Raw genomic sequence first — 15,634 nt, 5'->3', positions numbered from 1 at the left:
ATGTTTCAATATCAAATAAAGATATCCTGCTAACAAGGACAAGACCAGAAAATAGTGCCTTTTTTGTTAAAAGTGAAATGTGTTACATTGTGTTATTTTCTTTGAATTTAGGTGATCTGTGTATTAGTTAATTTACTTAAATGGATCCTCCCCACACTTCCTCTGTCAACTCCACACCAGATGTAATGTGATACACCACTTCTGCCAGTGTATCTACTTCCATGACCATTCTCAAAAAAAAAGGTATTTCATTGTGTGCAGGCCTTTAACCTTGCTTTGCTTGCGTTATTTTTAAACACAAATGGAGATTTAATCCTTTAGTTGTAGAATATGTGCTACTTTTTTAACAGAACACAGAGAAGTCCATGTGTGATACAAACCATTGAGTCTTGAACTTGGTCCTGCTGGCTTTCATCATGGACATGCAACATGGTTTATTACAAATGAAATATCCAGGTGTTACATTCAGTTACTCCATAGGAGCATCAGTGTATGTGTAATGAATTGCATTTCAGTTCATTTTCTTTACCGTTGTGTTTTGTGTCTTCCCGTTACTGTATTTAGTCCTGGTTTGATTCTTTATTAAGCATATTGTAAATATGTGTTATACCTTTAAAGGCAACTTCATTCTAACTCATTCAGGTGTGGCTTATCTATTTGGTCCATATACCTAATTTACAGAAAATGAAAGCTAGGTTTTCAGTTAAAAGGGTAAAATGTTGAATTATGTTAACTAAACTCAGAGGATCACATCTTGATGGATTACCACAGACTGGTATAGTTTAGTCAGTTACTGTGTTGAAACCAATACAAATATGTAATGGCAGCACATATGACACAAAAGACATTTTCATTTATTTATTGGAAATTATTATTTTGTTGCAATCAGATGAAATAACCCCTTATTTAATTTCGATATTATTTATTTTAAGAACAGGCTGAATTTGACCCGAGGACAACTGTTCAGTCTTTCCAGACTTTTGAGAAAAAAAAGCTTCTGCAGGTTTTCTGATTTCTGGCCACCAGGTGGCGCTTTTGTGTTGATTCTGTCTGAAAGAACAGAGTCTGTCTGGCACCACGTCATGAATTCTGTGTGATAAAGCCGCTCATTTTATCATGAAGAATAAGAGGGGGGGGGGGGGGGTTAATTATTCCTCCCCACCGGCCGCCTGCTCCTCGGCTGATCTGTCGTTTCCTCCATTAGCCCAGCTTTTGTTAAAGCAATTATAGAGGTGTTAATGGACGGTGGAGGGCCCATTGGCATGAAAAGCGGCCCGCAGAGAGGATGTGTGTTGGAGAACATGGAGGACCTTAAAGGAGCATTACACCAACCTCAGATGCGTATTTAGAGACAGCTGGATGAGTCATGGCCGAGATACAGAGCTCAGCCCTCAGTGTGTGGGACAAAAGTAAATACACCCTGTTCAAAGAGCATCCATCTGAACACATATTGCATGATTATCATACGATCAGATAACAGTAAATAAATACAAAAAATCAACACAACATCATCTCCACTCTCCAGTTATTCTCTATAATCACCGGAAGTAGTAATTAGTGTATTCCAGGAGAGCAGACCCACAATCCCCTGAAGGCAACACATTTCTATTTATGTAAAGCTTTGAAACTCCTGTGTTGGAGTTTAGTTTTTGTTTTAGAATTGTGGTTAAAGACCTGTTGGTTGCTGATATGGGAATTAATTCTGCTGTCAGAATGGATAAAACATTAATATAAGCTTGGGTTAGGGTTAGGTTGTTTACTTAGAGGACCATCCTTTGCTTGAATCTATCTGTTCAGTTTTTAAATATATCACATAAACCAAATGGTATAACTTCTGTAGAAATGTACCTCACACAGGCGAATCAATCCCTCAAACTACTTGATATGTTGTTTGTCATTATTGTTTGTGTACTCGTTATGATGATTATGATGATCATAAACTGGAAGTCACAGCTTTAAGCATGAAGAAAGCTCCTCTCCCAGGCTTAATTACATCATTACAGACACTGAGGTGTTAGCTCATTCCAAGTGTTAATCGATCTGACTGCGTTTTGCAAACAGGCGATACTCGCCGAGTGATGGCCTGCAGAGAATACCTCTGATTATGGCTATATGTTGTGTATAGGCCTATATATAGCTATACACGATGTTCTTATTATTTACCATCAAAGGATCAGCCAGTGAACCACCATTTTATAAAAAGGCAGGACACATGATGGCTGATCATTTGATGGTAAATAATAAGAAAATCGTCCTCTGGTTGATTTGTAAATGGATTTAATCCTCAATATTTTTCCCCGTGAAGGCAACACGACCAAAGCAAGAGATGCACCAATCATGGTCTTAACATGAAAACACTTTACAGATATAAAATGCACCGGGTGATGCTTGTGTTGGTGCATCTGCGCGCTCATGTGCCTTCCTGTTATTTCTTATTTCCTCGAGATCTTTTCTCACAGTCTAATCCCGTCGCCCTCCCGCCTGCGCATCAATTACATGTCCATTGACTGGCCATTAGGCAGAGGCATTGACATTCACAGGCCTCCGTCTGCAGCCAGGCCGATGTGTATTCCAGCACACAGGAGCCAGGGCTATATGCATTACAGGATCTCATTATTTATTATGATTCTCTGCGACGGCGCGCCGCGAAGGCCTCTTTGGAGAGAAAAGGTTCCCATGGAAAATGGTCACAATTACGCACGATTGATCCAAGAGAACTGCTTCCTTTCAGTGTATGTGTGTACCTTTAAATGTTGATGGTGAGTTTACTTTATTGCAGTGGCACATGTGTGGCAGAATGCATCAGTATGTGAAGGGTTATTATCAGTGTGGGAACCTCGAGGGGTTCTCTGATTGGATCTCTGATGTTCTGATATTCAAATATTTCCCTGACTATCTGAGAATTAGGAAAATATTTGACTATCTAACCCCAGAACATGTAATAAGTTTGGCGGTTGCTCCAATTAAACCCTCAAAGAACGCAACACATTCATATTCAGTTTGTAGGCTGGGTTCATAGAAGTGATAGCCGAGGGAATTAACAACTTTCACCCCCTCAACACACAAAACACACAAATACAGACGAACCCACGCAGACACGTCACAAAACAGACTCTCTTTACCAAAAACGTATTCAAGATAGTATTTGTTCCAAAAATGCAATATTATGTGGAACAAGTCGTATCATTTCCTTTTTGGAAATGTAATTGTATTTCCAAAGCTGCAGAATACAATTGAAAAATAATGAATGTGTTATGGTTGAAAGGAAGCACCATTGCATCATTTGGGCAAAGTATTTAATTGATCCCATTTATAGAACAAATATATAATCAAAACCGGTTTGATTATTAACTTGAAAGCATGTTAATAGCGTGTGTTTGGGGGGGGGGGGGTTGTTTGTTTATGTGTTGTTTTACAAGTATGAGTGGGGATGCAATATTATTGAATGACAACCAGTTTTCATCAACTTTGTTATTCTTTGATTAATGTATTTCTCGTATTTCGGTATCATTTTCTTTTTTTGAGCAAGTGATGTGATTTTGTGTCATGATGACGTAATGAATGTAATGTAATTAAATCCCTAATCATTTGGTAAACATTAAATTATACCAATAAAAGCAATTAATGGGAACTTTGCTGCTATTTTAAAAGGAAAAAACTCTCCTCAGCTGGGAACTGAAGGATTATGGGACGGTCGCAGGTCCGGGTGGCCCCGCTGCAGCCGCCGGCCAATATACAGCACGCCAGGGGGCCACATCGGCCTTTTTGCGGGGCCCTTCCTGGATCCTAACACGGTATTGAAATGTCAGGAGTGGGGCGGGCCCCTTCGGCTCCCTATAAGAAGAGGCGTTCAGGTCCCTCTGCTGTATTTGCGCGCTACACCTCCGCCTGCACGCTGCGTCCCGAGGCCCCCAGACAGGAAGAAACGGGCCACCAGAACATCTGCAGACATAACAAGAATATGTTATGAAACAATGGATGCCTGACCAATAAGAAATATTGACTCTATTATTCCCAGGAGCAGAGCGTCACACCATCTCATTTCTCGAACTTTTGATTCTTCCTAGATATTTTCTCCGCGTTTCTTGGCAAAAGGAGACATCTGTCTGCTTTGGGATTTTTTTCCCCCAGAAAACTTCCAATTTTGTGAAGGATTTTATATTTATTTTCTAGATAAAAGAACGGTCATAGAAACTTGATTCTCCTCCAAAGACTTGTGTTGGGGATGTTGAGCTCTGTGAAGATGGAAGCACATGATCTACCTGAGTGGAATACTTTCTACAGCGAGGCCAGCGAGGTAAAGACACGTTCACCATGCAGTCAAATATATCAGCAATAACAATATGTTTTTATTTCCTTGTGTTCTTAACAGCGGCATGAGTTTAAGGGTTTTAATGCCTGTGAAAAAGAAAAGACACCATTTTATTTGCGGACTTTTACAGCAAGACTCTGTGCGTAAAACAGCTGGAATCTTTTGATAAATTGTTTAAAAATAAATGATTTACATTCAGATCTTACTATCCCGAGAACATATTGTATTATTAGGCCTACCGTAATACTTTAATATATGTTATAACAGAGACATGTAATATCAAGATGCACATTTTCCCATGGCTATAATAATAAAACATGTTAACAGGGGTAATGACTATCAGAAGAAAAAGCCCATAATCGGACCCAATATTATTTCTTATTCAGTAAAAGAAAATATATAAACAAAGACCATTGAAAAAGAAGAAAAATAGAAGAACGCTAAGTGTTTTTTTTTTTCACAAGCCTACCAACTGTTAATTCGAAGTTTCAATTGAATGTAATGATTGGGACATAATATAAATACAAATCATAACTAAAACAATACGAAAAATGAAAAGAAAAGAGCTTTTGCTCATAAAAAGAGGTTATTCTTTTGATTCCATGCTGCCGCGGAAGTGTTGCAACAATTCAGGTGTAAATGTAACGACACTTTTTTTCTCACTAATTCAATTAGAGTTAATTCCATCAGCAGCTTCAGCTCTCACCTCTCCCTGATGAAATTAGCGAGAAGAAAGAGTCTGATAATATTTAACCAGCGAGCAGAGAGCGGGCCGAGGGACCTCCTGTCTGCCTGGGATTTTAAAATAGCCTACTTTTAACTTTCTGTCAAAGAAAAAATCTGGAATTATTCGTCCTTGATAAACATAAAAAAATATATAGAACAATCAAATTCCTCCACTTGAGTTTAAAAAGTGGTTTACTTGGTTTTTCCATGGAATCAGCGGAGGAGGCCGTCTGAAGGAGACGCCGTGACGCGCTTTTTACGCATTTCAGGTTAACATCGCTGTGTGAAATCCATGTCCTCTCCGCGCACTGAGAGCCTCATTGTGCATTGATAAGGAGTCGCTTTTTGAATAGAGTCAAAACGCTTTGCTCTCACATTTACACATTTACTTTAAATGCTCTTATTTCAATAAATAGCAGGCTATAGAATTTAGTGTTATTTGGTTTCTAAATGCAAAATAAATAAAAGACCGAGATACTTCTTTATATTTTATCATTTTATTTAAGTATGTCATCTGTGTTTTGTTTGTAATTAACCAGATGTTCTTGTGTTCCTCTCTTCCTCCAGATGTATTCCCCTGCCAGCACCATGAACTCCGGTCTGGGCTCCATGACCATGGGCTCCATCAACAACTACATCAACCTGAACCCAGCCACCGCCTCCCCCGCAGGAATGAACTTGGCGTACCCGAGCTCCAGCCTCAGCAGCTCCCCACTGGCCTCCATGGGCTCCGGGCCCGGCCACATGCCCCTCTCCCCGGTGGCGTCCTCCCTCAGCTCGGGCCCCCTGCACCAGCTGGGCAGCGCTGCCCCAGGCTCCCTGTGCTCCCTATCCCACTACCAGAACATGGGCCAGTCCATGAGCCAGCTGGGGTACCCCCCCACTGCGAGCCGGCCCGGGCCCAAGGAGATTCCCCCGAAGCCCTACCGGCGCTCACTGACCCACGCCAAGCCGCCGTACTCCTACATCTCCCTCATCACCATGGCGATCCAGCAAAGCGGCAGCAAGATGCTCACCCTTAACGAGATCTACCAGTGGATCATGGAGCTGTTCCCCTACTACCGCGAGAACCAGCAGCGCTGGCAGAACTCCATCCGCCACTCGCTCTCTTTCAACGACTGCTTTGTGAAGGTGGCGCGCTCGCCGGACAAGCCGGGCAAAGGCTCCTACTGGACCCTCCACCCGCAGTCAGGGAACATGTTCGAGAACGGCTGCTACCTGAGGCGCCAGAAACGCTTCAAGATCGAGGAGAAGCTGGCAAAGAAAGCGAAGAACCAGGAGGGGAAAGGAGGCCACATTGGAGACCACCTGGGGGAGGATCACAGCCCCACAGGGGGGTCGGAGGGCGCTGACTCAGCCCACTCAGACAACTCAGAAGACCAGCCGCACACCCGGAACTCCCTGGCTCCTCTGGACTGCCCGTCCCTGTCCTCCTCACACCTCCACAGCCCCCCCATCTCCCTGCCACCCTCCTCCTCCACCTCGTCCTCCCTGTCCATCTCAGCCTCCACCTCCTCCAACCCGCTCCTCCACTCCCAGTCTCTAGTGGGGGGCAGTGGCCACCTCCTGCCCAGCACCATGCAGCAGCACATGGACCTGCAGAGCGACACCCTCAAGTCTCTAGACCCCCACTACAACTTCAACCACCCCTTCTCCATCACCAACCTCATGTCCAACGAGCAGAAGATGGACCTCAAGTCCTACCAGGACCAGGTGATGGCCTACAACAACTACGCCAACGGCTCTCCTGTGGGGGCCAAGCAGATCTATGACAGCCAGGGGCCCACCGCCATGGACTCAGGCGCTTACTACCAAACTCTGTACAGCCGCTCGGTGCTCAACGCCTCCTAATATGGACACTCACCCCCCCCACACACACACGTCTATCGAAGTGAGCCACGATGGAGACTTCTCTTTCCCTCTGCCTAAAATGGACACCGCAGCTCTCTTTATCTTCCTCTTTCTCTCCCTCTCTGGCTCCCGTCCAGTGGCCTCGGCAGAGACTCACATCTAAAATGGCTGCCATGTTTGAGGGACCAAAGAACAGTTTTTTTCTTCGACCAGCTCTGCAGAACATGGAGACTGGTTGGTTACATGGAGGACAGAAAAGTGTACCTGGATGGTAGGAAGTCCTAACTGACGAAGACTTTGGTGACTGTGTGTGCGTCGATACAGAAGTCAGATCCTGTCTCTGCACGAGCACTGTACACGCTGAAACTGGCTTTGTACAAAATGTAAATAGAGGTAATGTGGGGGGGAAAAGGATATTTGCATTTATTTATAAAGGGAAGACATTTTAATATATCTTGTATAGCGCTCTGTTGACCAGTCATAACCCACGATAGGGTTTCTTAAATCCAAAGACGGAGAGTTTCAGGTTACTGCTTCAGGCAGGTGTTACTGCAGTGGGAGACAACTTATTTTTGTGTTACAGCATTTCACACGTCCATCATTTCTGTCCCATTCATCAATGTAAATGAAGCTGATGAATCCTGTACTTTTTAAAAATGGTTTGTTATTTTGGTTGATATGAAGAAGACCATTTTGTCCTCGATGGAGCACAGAGAAGGCTCGAGGCAGAGTAACTGTGGTGAAGACTAAAAAACATGTTGTGTCAATGTTTTTGTTACCTATAGGAGAGCATTAAACCCAAATGCTTCTCTACAGACTGTAACATTTGGAATAGCAGATAGCTGGTGCGGTGCATGGGGGAGTTCAGTCAGTTACTTAAACAGTCGGAGGGGAGGAGAGATGCACTATGGGAGGATTTACATACAGTACTTTGCACTATGGAGCTCCCACTGGCCAGGTGGGCTGATAGTGTGTGTGTTACAACAATACTTAGGAACACCCCCTCTACAATGTCAATGCATCAGCTCAATGGGATCCGTGTAACAATTTAAATGGGTGTCAAATAACCCTCACTGTCCAAAAAAAGTGCCTTTTCTTCAAATGACTACTGATCTGATCAGAGATCAATGTATGGACCACCTATTGAAGGATTATTCTGATAAACAGCAGAAGTTTCAGGTCACATGATGTCCTTTTTCTTTTAGTTCAAAAGAGAAATGTCTTTTATTTAAGCAATGTTGCTTTTCAAACTTTGGAAGTGTGCTGATATAATATATAGTTTTTTGTTGTTGTTGTTTCTGTTGGTTTAAATGTGATTTAAATGATTCATGTTTCATTTTTTCTTATTAAAAAGGCAAAAAATGTGGGAAGAAATGCTGCTTGTGTTTTTTTTCTTTCAATCAGTGTTTGTTGTCGGTGAGGTCACAAGCCAAATGAAACAACAATTGTTTCACCGTAAATAAAGTGAATTTTTTGGGCAAAGGTTTATCACAAGCTTAGTTTGTTGCTTACTTTCACAAAATAAAATCATAAAAAGAGACCAACTCTTTCAGGTTTTAACATGTAAAATTAGGTAAGACTTGTAGAATATTCAAATCAAAATAATCTCTTCCAAATCGCTTTTTTCGTACTTTGAAAGCGTTTCGTCATCTTCTACAAATATTCTGCAACAAACTTTTTCGTCACCTCTGCACAACATTTTGAAAAGTCAAATAAATGTCCGGTTACAGATCACGCAGAGCTGCTGACAGGACCTCGTGACTCCTCGGGTCGATCAGTCAATCACAACTCTTCTTCACCTGTCTGGCGAGGAATAGCAGCGTCTTGTTGAAACAGCTCCTGACCAAATGACTGTGGTGTGTGACATGTAGGACTGGTAGACTAAACACGGCTGGATCACGCTGAGAGCCTCAAAGCAGAACTCTGCAGTCCGGGCCGCACAGCGAGGCCCGGACCGCTCCAAAAACCACTGACCTGCCGCTGACCCGGTCCAAACAGTGGAAGCAAGGTCTTTCTCTCAGATCCTTTTTTGTTATACCAAACAAACTGTAAACATGCACTGAAAAAACTGTCAACAAATGTCACATAATTGATTAGATTAGTTAGAATAATATTAGGTTGAACCTAGTAGATTTGATTTAAACTTAATATTATTGCTTTCAACTAACATAATACAGTTATGTGAAACCTGTTGACATGATATATTTAATTCAAGTCAATGTTTCAGTTTTTTCAGTGTGAAAAACATCTCTTCCTGTAAACATCAGAGGAGTCTTTAAACAAACGTCTGTTATATCCCACTGTCAGTGTTTGGAAGTACATTTACTCAAGTACTATACTTAAGTACAATTAAGAGGTACATGTACTTTACTTGAGTATTTCCATTTTATGTAACTTTATAATTTTACTGCATTTTGGCAGCATATATTGTACTTTTTACTCACAACATTCATTTGAAAACAATAGTTTTGCAGGTTAATTCTATTAATATAAAAATGAATGGATGGAGATACCTTGTAGTATGAACATGTATCAATGTGTTCTCATCCTTTAACAGCTGCTAAATCAAAATGATAGCCACATGAATGCATCACTAGTTATAACATAATCAAATATATATTATTCTAAAAATGGCCATTTAGGATAAGGACTTCTTTTGGATTTGGTACTTATGTATATTTTGCTGCTAATACTTTTGTACTTTGTAACATTGTGAAAGCAGTACTTTTACTTGTGACATTGTATTTCTACACTGTGGTGTTATTACTTTGACTATACAAGATACTTCTTCCACCACTGCCCTCTGTGTAATATAACGAGTATGTATGCAGAATAAAGCAGATCATGTCTTTATAATGCTTTGAAACATCTGCAGGAAAAAAAAGGGAATGTATTGATCTTGGTTCCTGCAGCTGCCTTCCTTTGCCCCCCCCCCCTCCTGCCTGTCTACTTGACTGCCTGTCTGTCTCTCTACCTGTCTGCCTGTCAGTCCCTGCAGGTTTGTTTTACCCAGCCCTACGTTGTCACAAACTTGTCGCTGCATTTTCTTCTGTCACGTCAAGCCCAGCAACTGTAGCCCAGAGGCTTTAAAGGACACGCACATACATAAACTACAGTCTCATTGTTTACCTGCAGTTTCCATCACCAAGTCACGATGCTAAAAAACACATAACGGTACCTGTCGCTGCAGAAACTCAAGCTTTTTTGAATACTATGTGGGTTTTTTAATACACTCACACACACCTTAGTGAGATTTTTTGTGGGAATCTAAGGGAGCTCGTCACCTTGCACACAATAGTCCCTTCAGAGCAGTTGGCTTGATAAGATAGGCGAGCACCCGCCTGATATGGTCTCCACAGCTACAAAGACACACACACACACACACACACACACACCCACACACACACACACACACACACACACGCACACGCACACGCACACGCACACGCACACGCACATGCACACGCACACGCACACGCACACTCGCACGCACGCACGCACGCACGCATGCACGCACACACACACACACACACACACACACACACACACACACACACACACACACACACACACACACACACACACACACACACACACACACCAGGCTGCTCCAGGTATGACTAACCTGGCTAACTCTAAAATGTCACTCCGATACGTCCCCTCAGTAATCAGGTGACCCGCTGATAGTGGTCACATTCAGCCCAGCTTCTCATGAAGAAACAGATTAGAGTCGATCCACAGATAACACACTGTGGCTGTTAGCAGCAGTTAGAGGGGAACCATTTCAGCAACAAAGGGGGAATTAAAAACGTTAGTTTGACCCTTACATTTATAACCTTTCAGTTGAAATCTGTGACCCTCAGCTGACCTAGATTCCAAATGCAAGACTCTTAGGAAATAGATACCGCTGCTGATAAAAGTCTGGATGTCACAAACGGCCACAGAAGCCTCAGCTGAACATAGGATATTTGTCAAAGTTTATGGCATTAGCCTCGTGGTTTAGTGCAGAAATTACTTTCATACATGTAAAATGTAAATCCTAAAATCAGCAGTTTGCTTATCTTCAGATCAGGTTCAATCCCCACTACAGTCAGCATGTCGCTGTGTCCTTGGGCTAACCCCTCAGTATTGAGTGTGTGTAAGTCGCTTTGGGTAAAAGTGTCCAACAACAAGTAATGTAGCAGATCTATATATTAGCTACCTGACTTGTATGGGAAGGACACAATACATAAAAACACAGCGCAATGATGCTACTCATTACATCTGTATCATTACTGCACCACATACACAAAATGGGTCTTAAGTCATACTAAAGGTTGTCAAATCCGCACAGTTTAGAGAAACAAATGAGAGGTCATTGATCATTTAAAAAAAGATACAGCTTTAGATGATCAGCTAGTGGCTGATGAGCCAAACAGATCTCAAGCACCAGCAACTTGTTTGAAATGAGTCTGGCACGGAGATTCAAAAAAGGAAGTGTACTAGACGAAAATGATAAAGTATCTGTGGTCTTTGGCTTCAGCACCCTGCACTTCAGAGATGTTTCTAATAGTTTAGCTCTCTGCTAACCGTAGGTTATGGTTAGCAGAAGGCTAAGGATATATAATAGCAACATTTTCTCTCCATCCCTCAAACATTTGCCGGATATTGTCAGATTCTCGTTTGGTTAAGTCTTCCTTCGTTTGGGTTTCTTTGCAGTGTGGGCAGTTATTGTCAATGATAGAATAACAACGCTTCTTTTTTAAATCTCAATCTCCCTTTCCTCATCTGAAGGAACGTGCATGCACATCTGCATTAGTAAACCACTAACCTTTAGGAACGCCCTCTGTCTGAATTGACCTGTGATTGGCGTAAGTCTCTATTATAGGCTAGTTTATTATAGCCTAACAAATGTAACCAAGTGGAAGTTCAGATCTTTAGTTTCTGTCAAATCACTTGAATTACAATATTCTGAAAGGTTTTATAGATTCTGCGATGACAAACATCCTCCAGAATGACATATAAGGGGTTTGACAGGCTGACACCCCAGCTACAACACCAAACAGGTTTTTAACATGACAACGCTTTATTTATAGTTTTGGTCAGGTTAAAGGCACAAAGGAAATGGATTGTGGTTACCAAAAGAGAACTTTAATTGAGGATCTGTCACATGTCATTAGATCTAAATGTTGAGGTTTCCTTCAGACTTCATATAATTCCTGAGGATACAGACCTGCAGTAGTGGTTCTAATGGTTGAAGTTCACTTATGGATGTTCTATTACAGTAGTCTGTATTCAGTTCAAGTAATCCTCCTGATTCAAAAGAAGCCCTTGAATAGAGTTCGCTATTTTGAAGTGATATTTCTTCCCTGGAAGGTGTGACACAGTTACAGTGAGAGAAACTGTTTTAGTCGGAAAGGCTTCCCATAGATAAGATCTTATCATCGTCTGGATCAGTTTGTGTCGAGTTTTGCATAATCATCGGCTGGCTTTGTAGATGGAAAACTGCTTTAAAGGGAGTCCTTAAGATCTGTGAGAGGGCGACACTATTGTCATTTTCACCGGAACTAATATTTTCTACCTGAGGAGCAACAGTCTCTCCGTTGGCTCCAGTGATGGCAGCCGCCCTCAGGCTGGTGTCGACAGCAAGGCTACCGGTTAGCTGCTAGCTGCTAGCATGAACACCTGAGCAGCTCATGCTAGCTGCTAGCATGAACACCTGAGCAGCTCATGCTAGCTGCTAGCATGAACACCTGAGCAGCTCCTCTGCTCAGATCAAAGTCACATGAAAAAATCTGATGTATTGATGTATAATAAAAATCTTATAAAGTTAATAGTTTGTCAATATTGATAATATCTCGACTGTTATTACTTATATATTTATTTCATTATTGTTGTTTATTTGTTTTTAATTGTTTTTTTATCTGATATTTCAACATGTTTGTACTATTACTGTTGTCTTGTTTGTACTATTACTGTTGTCTTGTTTGTACTATTACTGTTGTCTTGTTCTGGAGGGAATGGGAGTAACATGCACAACCCTGATTATATGTTTGATACTGTACAGTATTTCAAAGTTGCTCTTTATTTCATCATATTAAAACCTCTTGGCGATGCTTTTAGATGCTGCACACTCTGTGGGAAAAACAGACATATTTTACCTAAACTGACTTTGACAAAGAAAGAAAGGAAGGAAGAAAGAAAGAAAGAAAGAAAGAAAGAAAGAAAGAAAGGAAGAAAGGAAGAAAGGAAGAAAGAAAGAAAGGGTGGTGCGTGTTTTCAAGATGTACCATGCAAATGAGGCGGTGCATCCTGGATCCTGTTAGGTGGATGTTCTGTTTACTCTGGTTACTGCCTGAGGAGAGGGAGGGAGTGATGGAGGCGCGAGAGAGAGGAGGGAGCACTTTCAGTTCCCCTCAGGCTCTACTCTCCCTTTCAGCTGAATACAGTGTGAGATGACAGACAGACAGACAGGCAGGCAGTGAGACAGGCACTCAAGATCTGAGCCTGATCTCACAGCAAATTTGCATTTTGAACATAAAAGTCTGTTATTGATGTTGGACCTCCATTTGACATGTGGTTAATGTATGTAGCATCTGTTACAAGTTAAATGTATCTCAAAAGGTCTTACTATTTAATTATATAACGTAAAAAACACATACACTCATCATAACCAGGGCTTAGATTTGACTGAGTACATGTACTTAAGTATAATCATGAGTATTTTCTTTTTAAGCCACTTTTTTCTACTCCCCTAAAATTCAAGGGGGAATATTGCACTTTGAAGTTGCTTACATTAATTTCACAAGTTTACTAGTTCAGTTTTAAATTAATGTAAATAGTTTATAAAATATGATATTTTGTTACAAATTCATTAGCAAACAGTTTATACAAGAACAGCTTAGTCTATTAACCAATTAAGAAATAATTCACAGGCATTTATAAACATTTAAGTAATTTTATAATTTACTTTGAATAATTGTGACTTGTGTTTTTATTATTCTTATTATACATTACATGTTACGTTACACAGTCAATGACAAAGAGTTGTAAATAGACAGAGAAACATTCAGATCGCTTGTAAAGAAGAAGATGAAGCACAGATCTTTCGATATTAATAAATGTATTTCTTGGGTTCAATTCTTGAAAGTGAAGATTTTGGTAATTTTGTAATTTTATTTATTTACATTTTATTAGATTTAAAGTCATCCCCTGGGATCTGAAGAGATATTGATAGTTTCTTTTCACATTTATTTTTCCTTTTGCAGGGAAATAAAATACTTTTACTGATGTAAAAGCAGACATTATGAATTTGATCACATGACAGAAAAAACAAACACAATCTCAATCCTGTTAGGAGAGCACATGGAGAGCTGCAGAACATGTTTTTGGCTGCTACACTCAGATGCAGTGAGGGACCACACACCCACACACACATCATATCACCACAAGTGGACATTGATATTATTGATATTTTCATAACTGGGATTTGGTTGATGATACTGATCATTCATTTCAGGGTCTTTCCTTGATTTGAAATTGCACAATGTTGTAAGCAGGATTGTTATACTTTTGCTGTAATATCATTGGACAAGTAGCTGCAGAATGACAGTCAGTTAGTTTGACAGACAGACAGACAGACAGACAGACAGACAGACAGACAGACAGACAGGCAGACAGACAGACAGACAGGCAGACAGACAGACAGACAGACAGGTTCACAGACAGGTTCACAGACAGGTTCACATACAGGTTCACAGACAGGTTCACAGACAGACAGACAGACAGACAGGTTCACAGACAGGTTCACAGACAGGTTCACAGACAGACAGACAGACAGACAGACAGGTTCACAGACAGGTTCACAGACAGGTTCACAGACAGGTTCACAGACAGGTTCACAGACAGACAGGTTCACAGACAGACAGACAGACAGACAGACAGACAGGTTCACAGACAGGTTCACAGACAGGTTCACAGACAGGTTCACAGACAGGTTCACAGACAGACAGACAGACAGACAGACAGGTTCACAGACAGACAGACAGACAGACAGACAGACAGACAGACAGGTTCACAGACAGACAGACAGACAGACAGACAGACAGACAGACAGGTTCACAGACAGACAGACAGACAGACAGACAGGTTCACAGACAGGTTCACAGACAGGTTCACAGACAGGTTCACAGACAGACAGACAGACAGACAGACAGACAGACAGACAGACAGACAGACAGAGAGACAGACAGACAGACAGACAGACAGACAGGTTCACAGACAGGTTCACAGACAGGTTCACAGACAGGTTCACAGACAGACAGGTTCACAGACAGACAGACAGACAGACAGACAGGTTCACAGACAGGTTCACAGACAGGTTCACAGACAGGTTCACAGACAGACAGGTTCACAGACAGACAGACAGACAGACAGACAGACAGACAGACAGGTTCACAGACAGGTTCACAGACAGGTTCACAGACAGACAGGTTCACAGACAGACAGACAGACAGACAGACAGACAGACAGGTTCACAGACAGGTTCACAGACAGGTTCACAGACAGGTTCACAGACAGACAGACAGACAGACAGACAGGTTCACAGACAGACAGACAGACAGACAGACAGGTTCACAGACAGACAGACAGACAGACAGACAGACAGACAGGTTCACAGACAGACAGACAGACAGACAGACAGACAGACAGACAGACAGACAGGTTCACAGACAGACAGACAGACAGACAGACAGACAGACAGAG

General features: G+C 41.7%; 1 protein-coding gene across 1 annotated transcript; it reads left to right on the top strand.

The window, feature by feature from the left end:
* The first annotated feature begins 3,874 nt into the window (after positions 1–3,874).
* foxa3 (forkhead box A3) lies at positions 3,875–8,281 on the top strand. The gene is made up of 2 exons (XM_034115909.1): positions 3,875–4,297; positions 5,606–8,281. The coding sequence occupies exons 1-2, from the start codon at positions 4,226–4,228 to the stop codon at positions 6,887–6,889; spliced, it is 1,356 nt and encodes a 451-aa protein (XP_033971800.1). The 5' UTR covers positions 3,875–4,225; the 3' UTR covers positions 6,890–8,281.
* Positions 8,282–15,634: the final 7,353 nt, after the last annotated feature.

This window comes from Trematomus bernacchii, unplaced genomic scaffold (assembly GCF_902827165.1).
Source record: "Trematomus bernacchii unplaced genomic scaffold, fTreBer1.1, whole genome shotgun sequence".
NCBI classification, from domain to species: Eukaryota; Metazoa; Chordata; class Actinopteri; order Perciformes; family Nototheniidae; genus Trematomus; species Trematomus bernacchii.
This window is presented reverse-complemented; position numbering and strand designations above follow the sequence as displayed.

Excerpts from the sequence above, each read along its gene's own strand:
- foxa3 (XM_034115909.1), top strand. The coding sequence starts at position 4,226 with ATGTTGAGCTCTGTGAAGATGGAAGCACATGATCTACCTGAGTGGAAT. Across the intron at positions 4,298-5,605 it reads TCTACAGCGAGGCCAGCGAG|ATGTATTCCCCTGCCAGCAC; the intron begins GTAAAGACACGT and ends CTCTTCCTCCAG.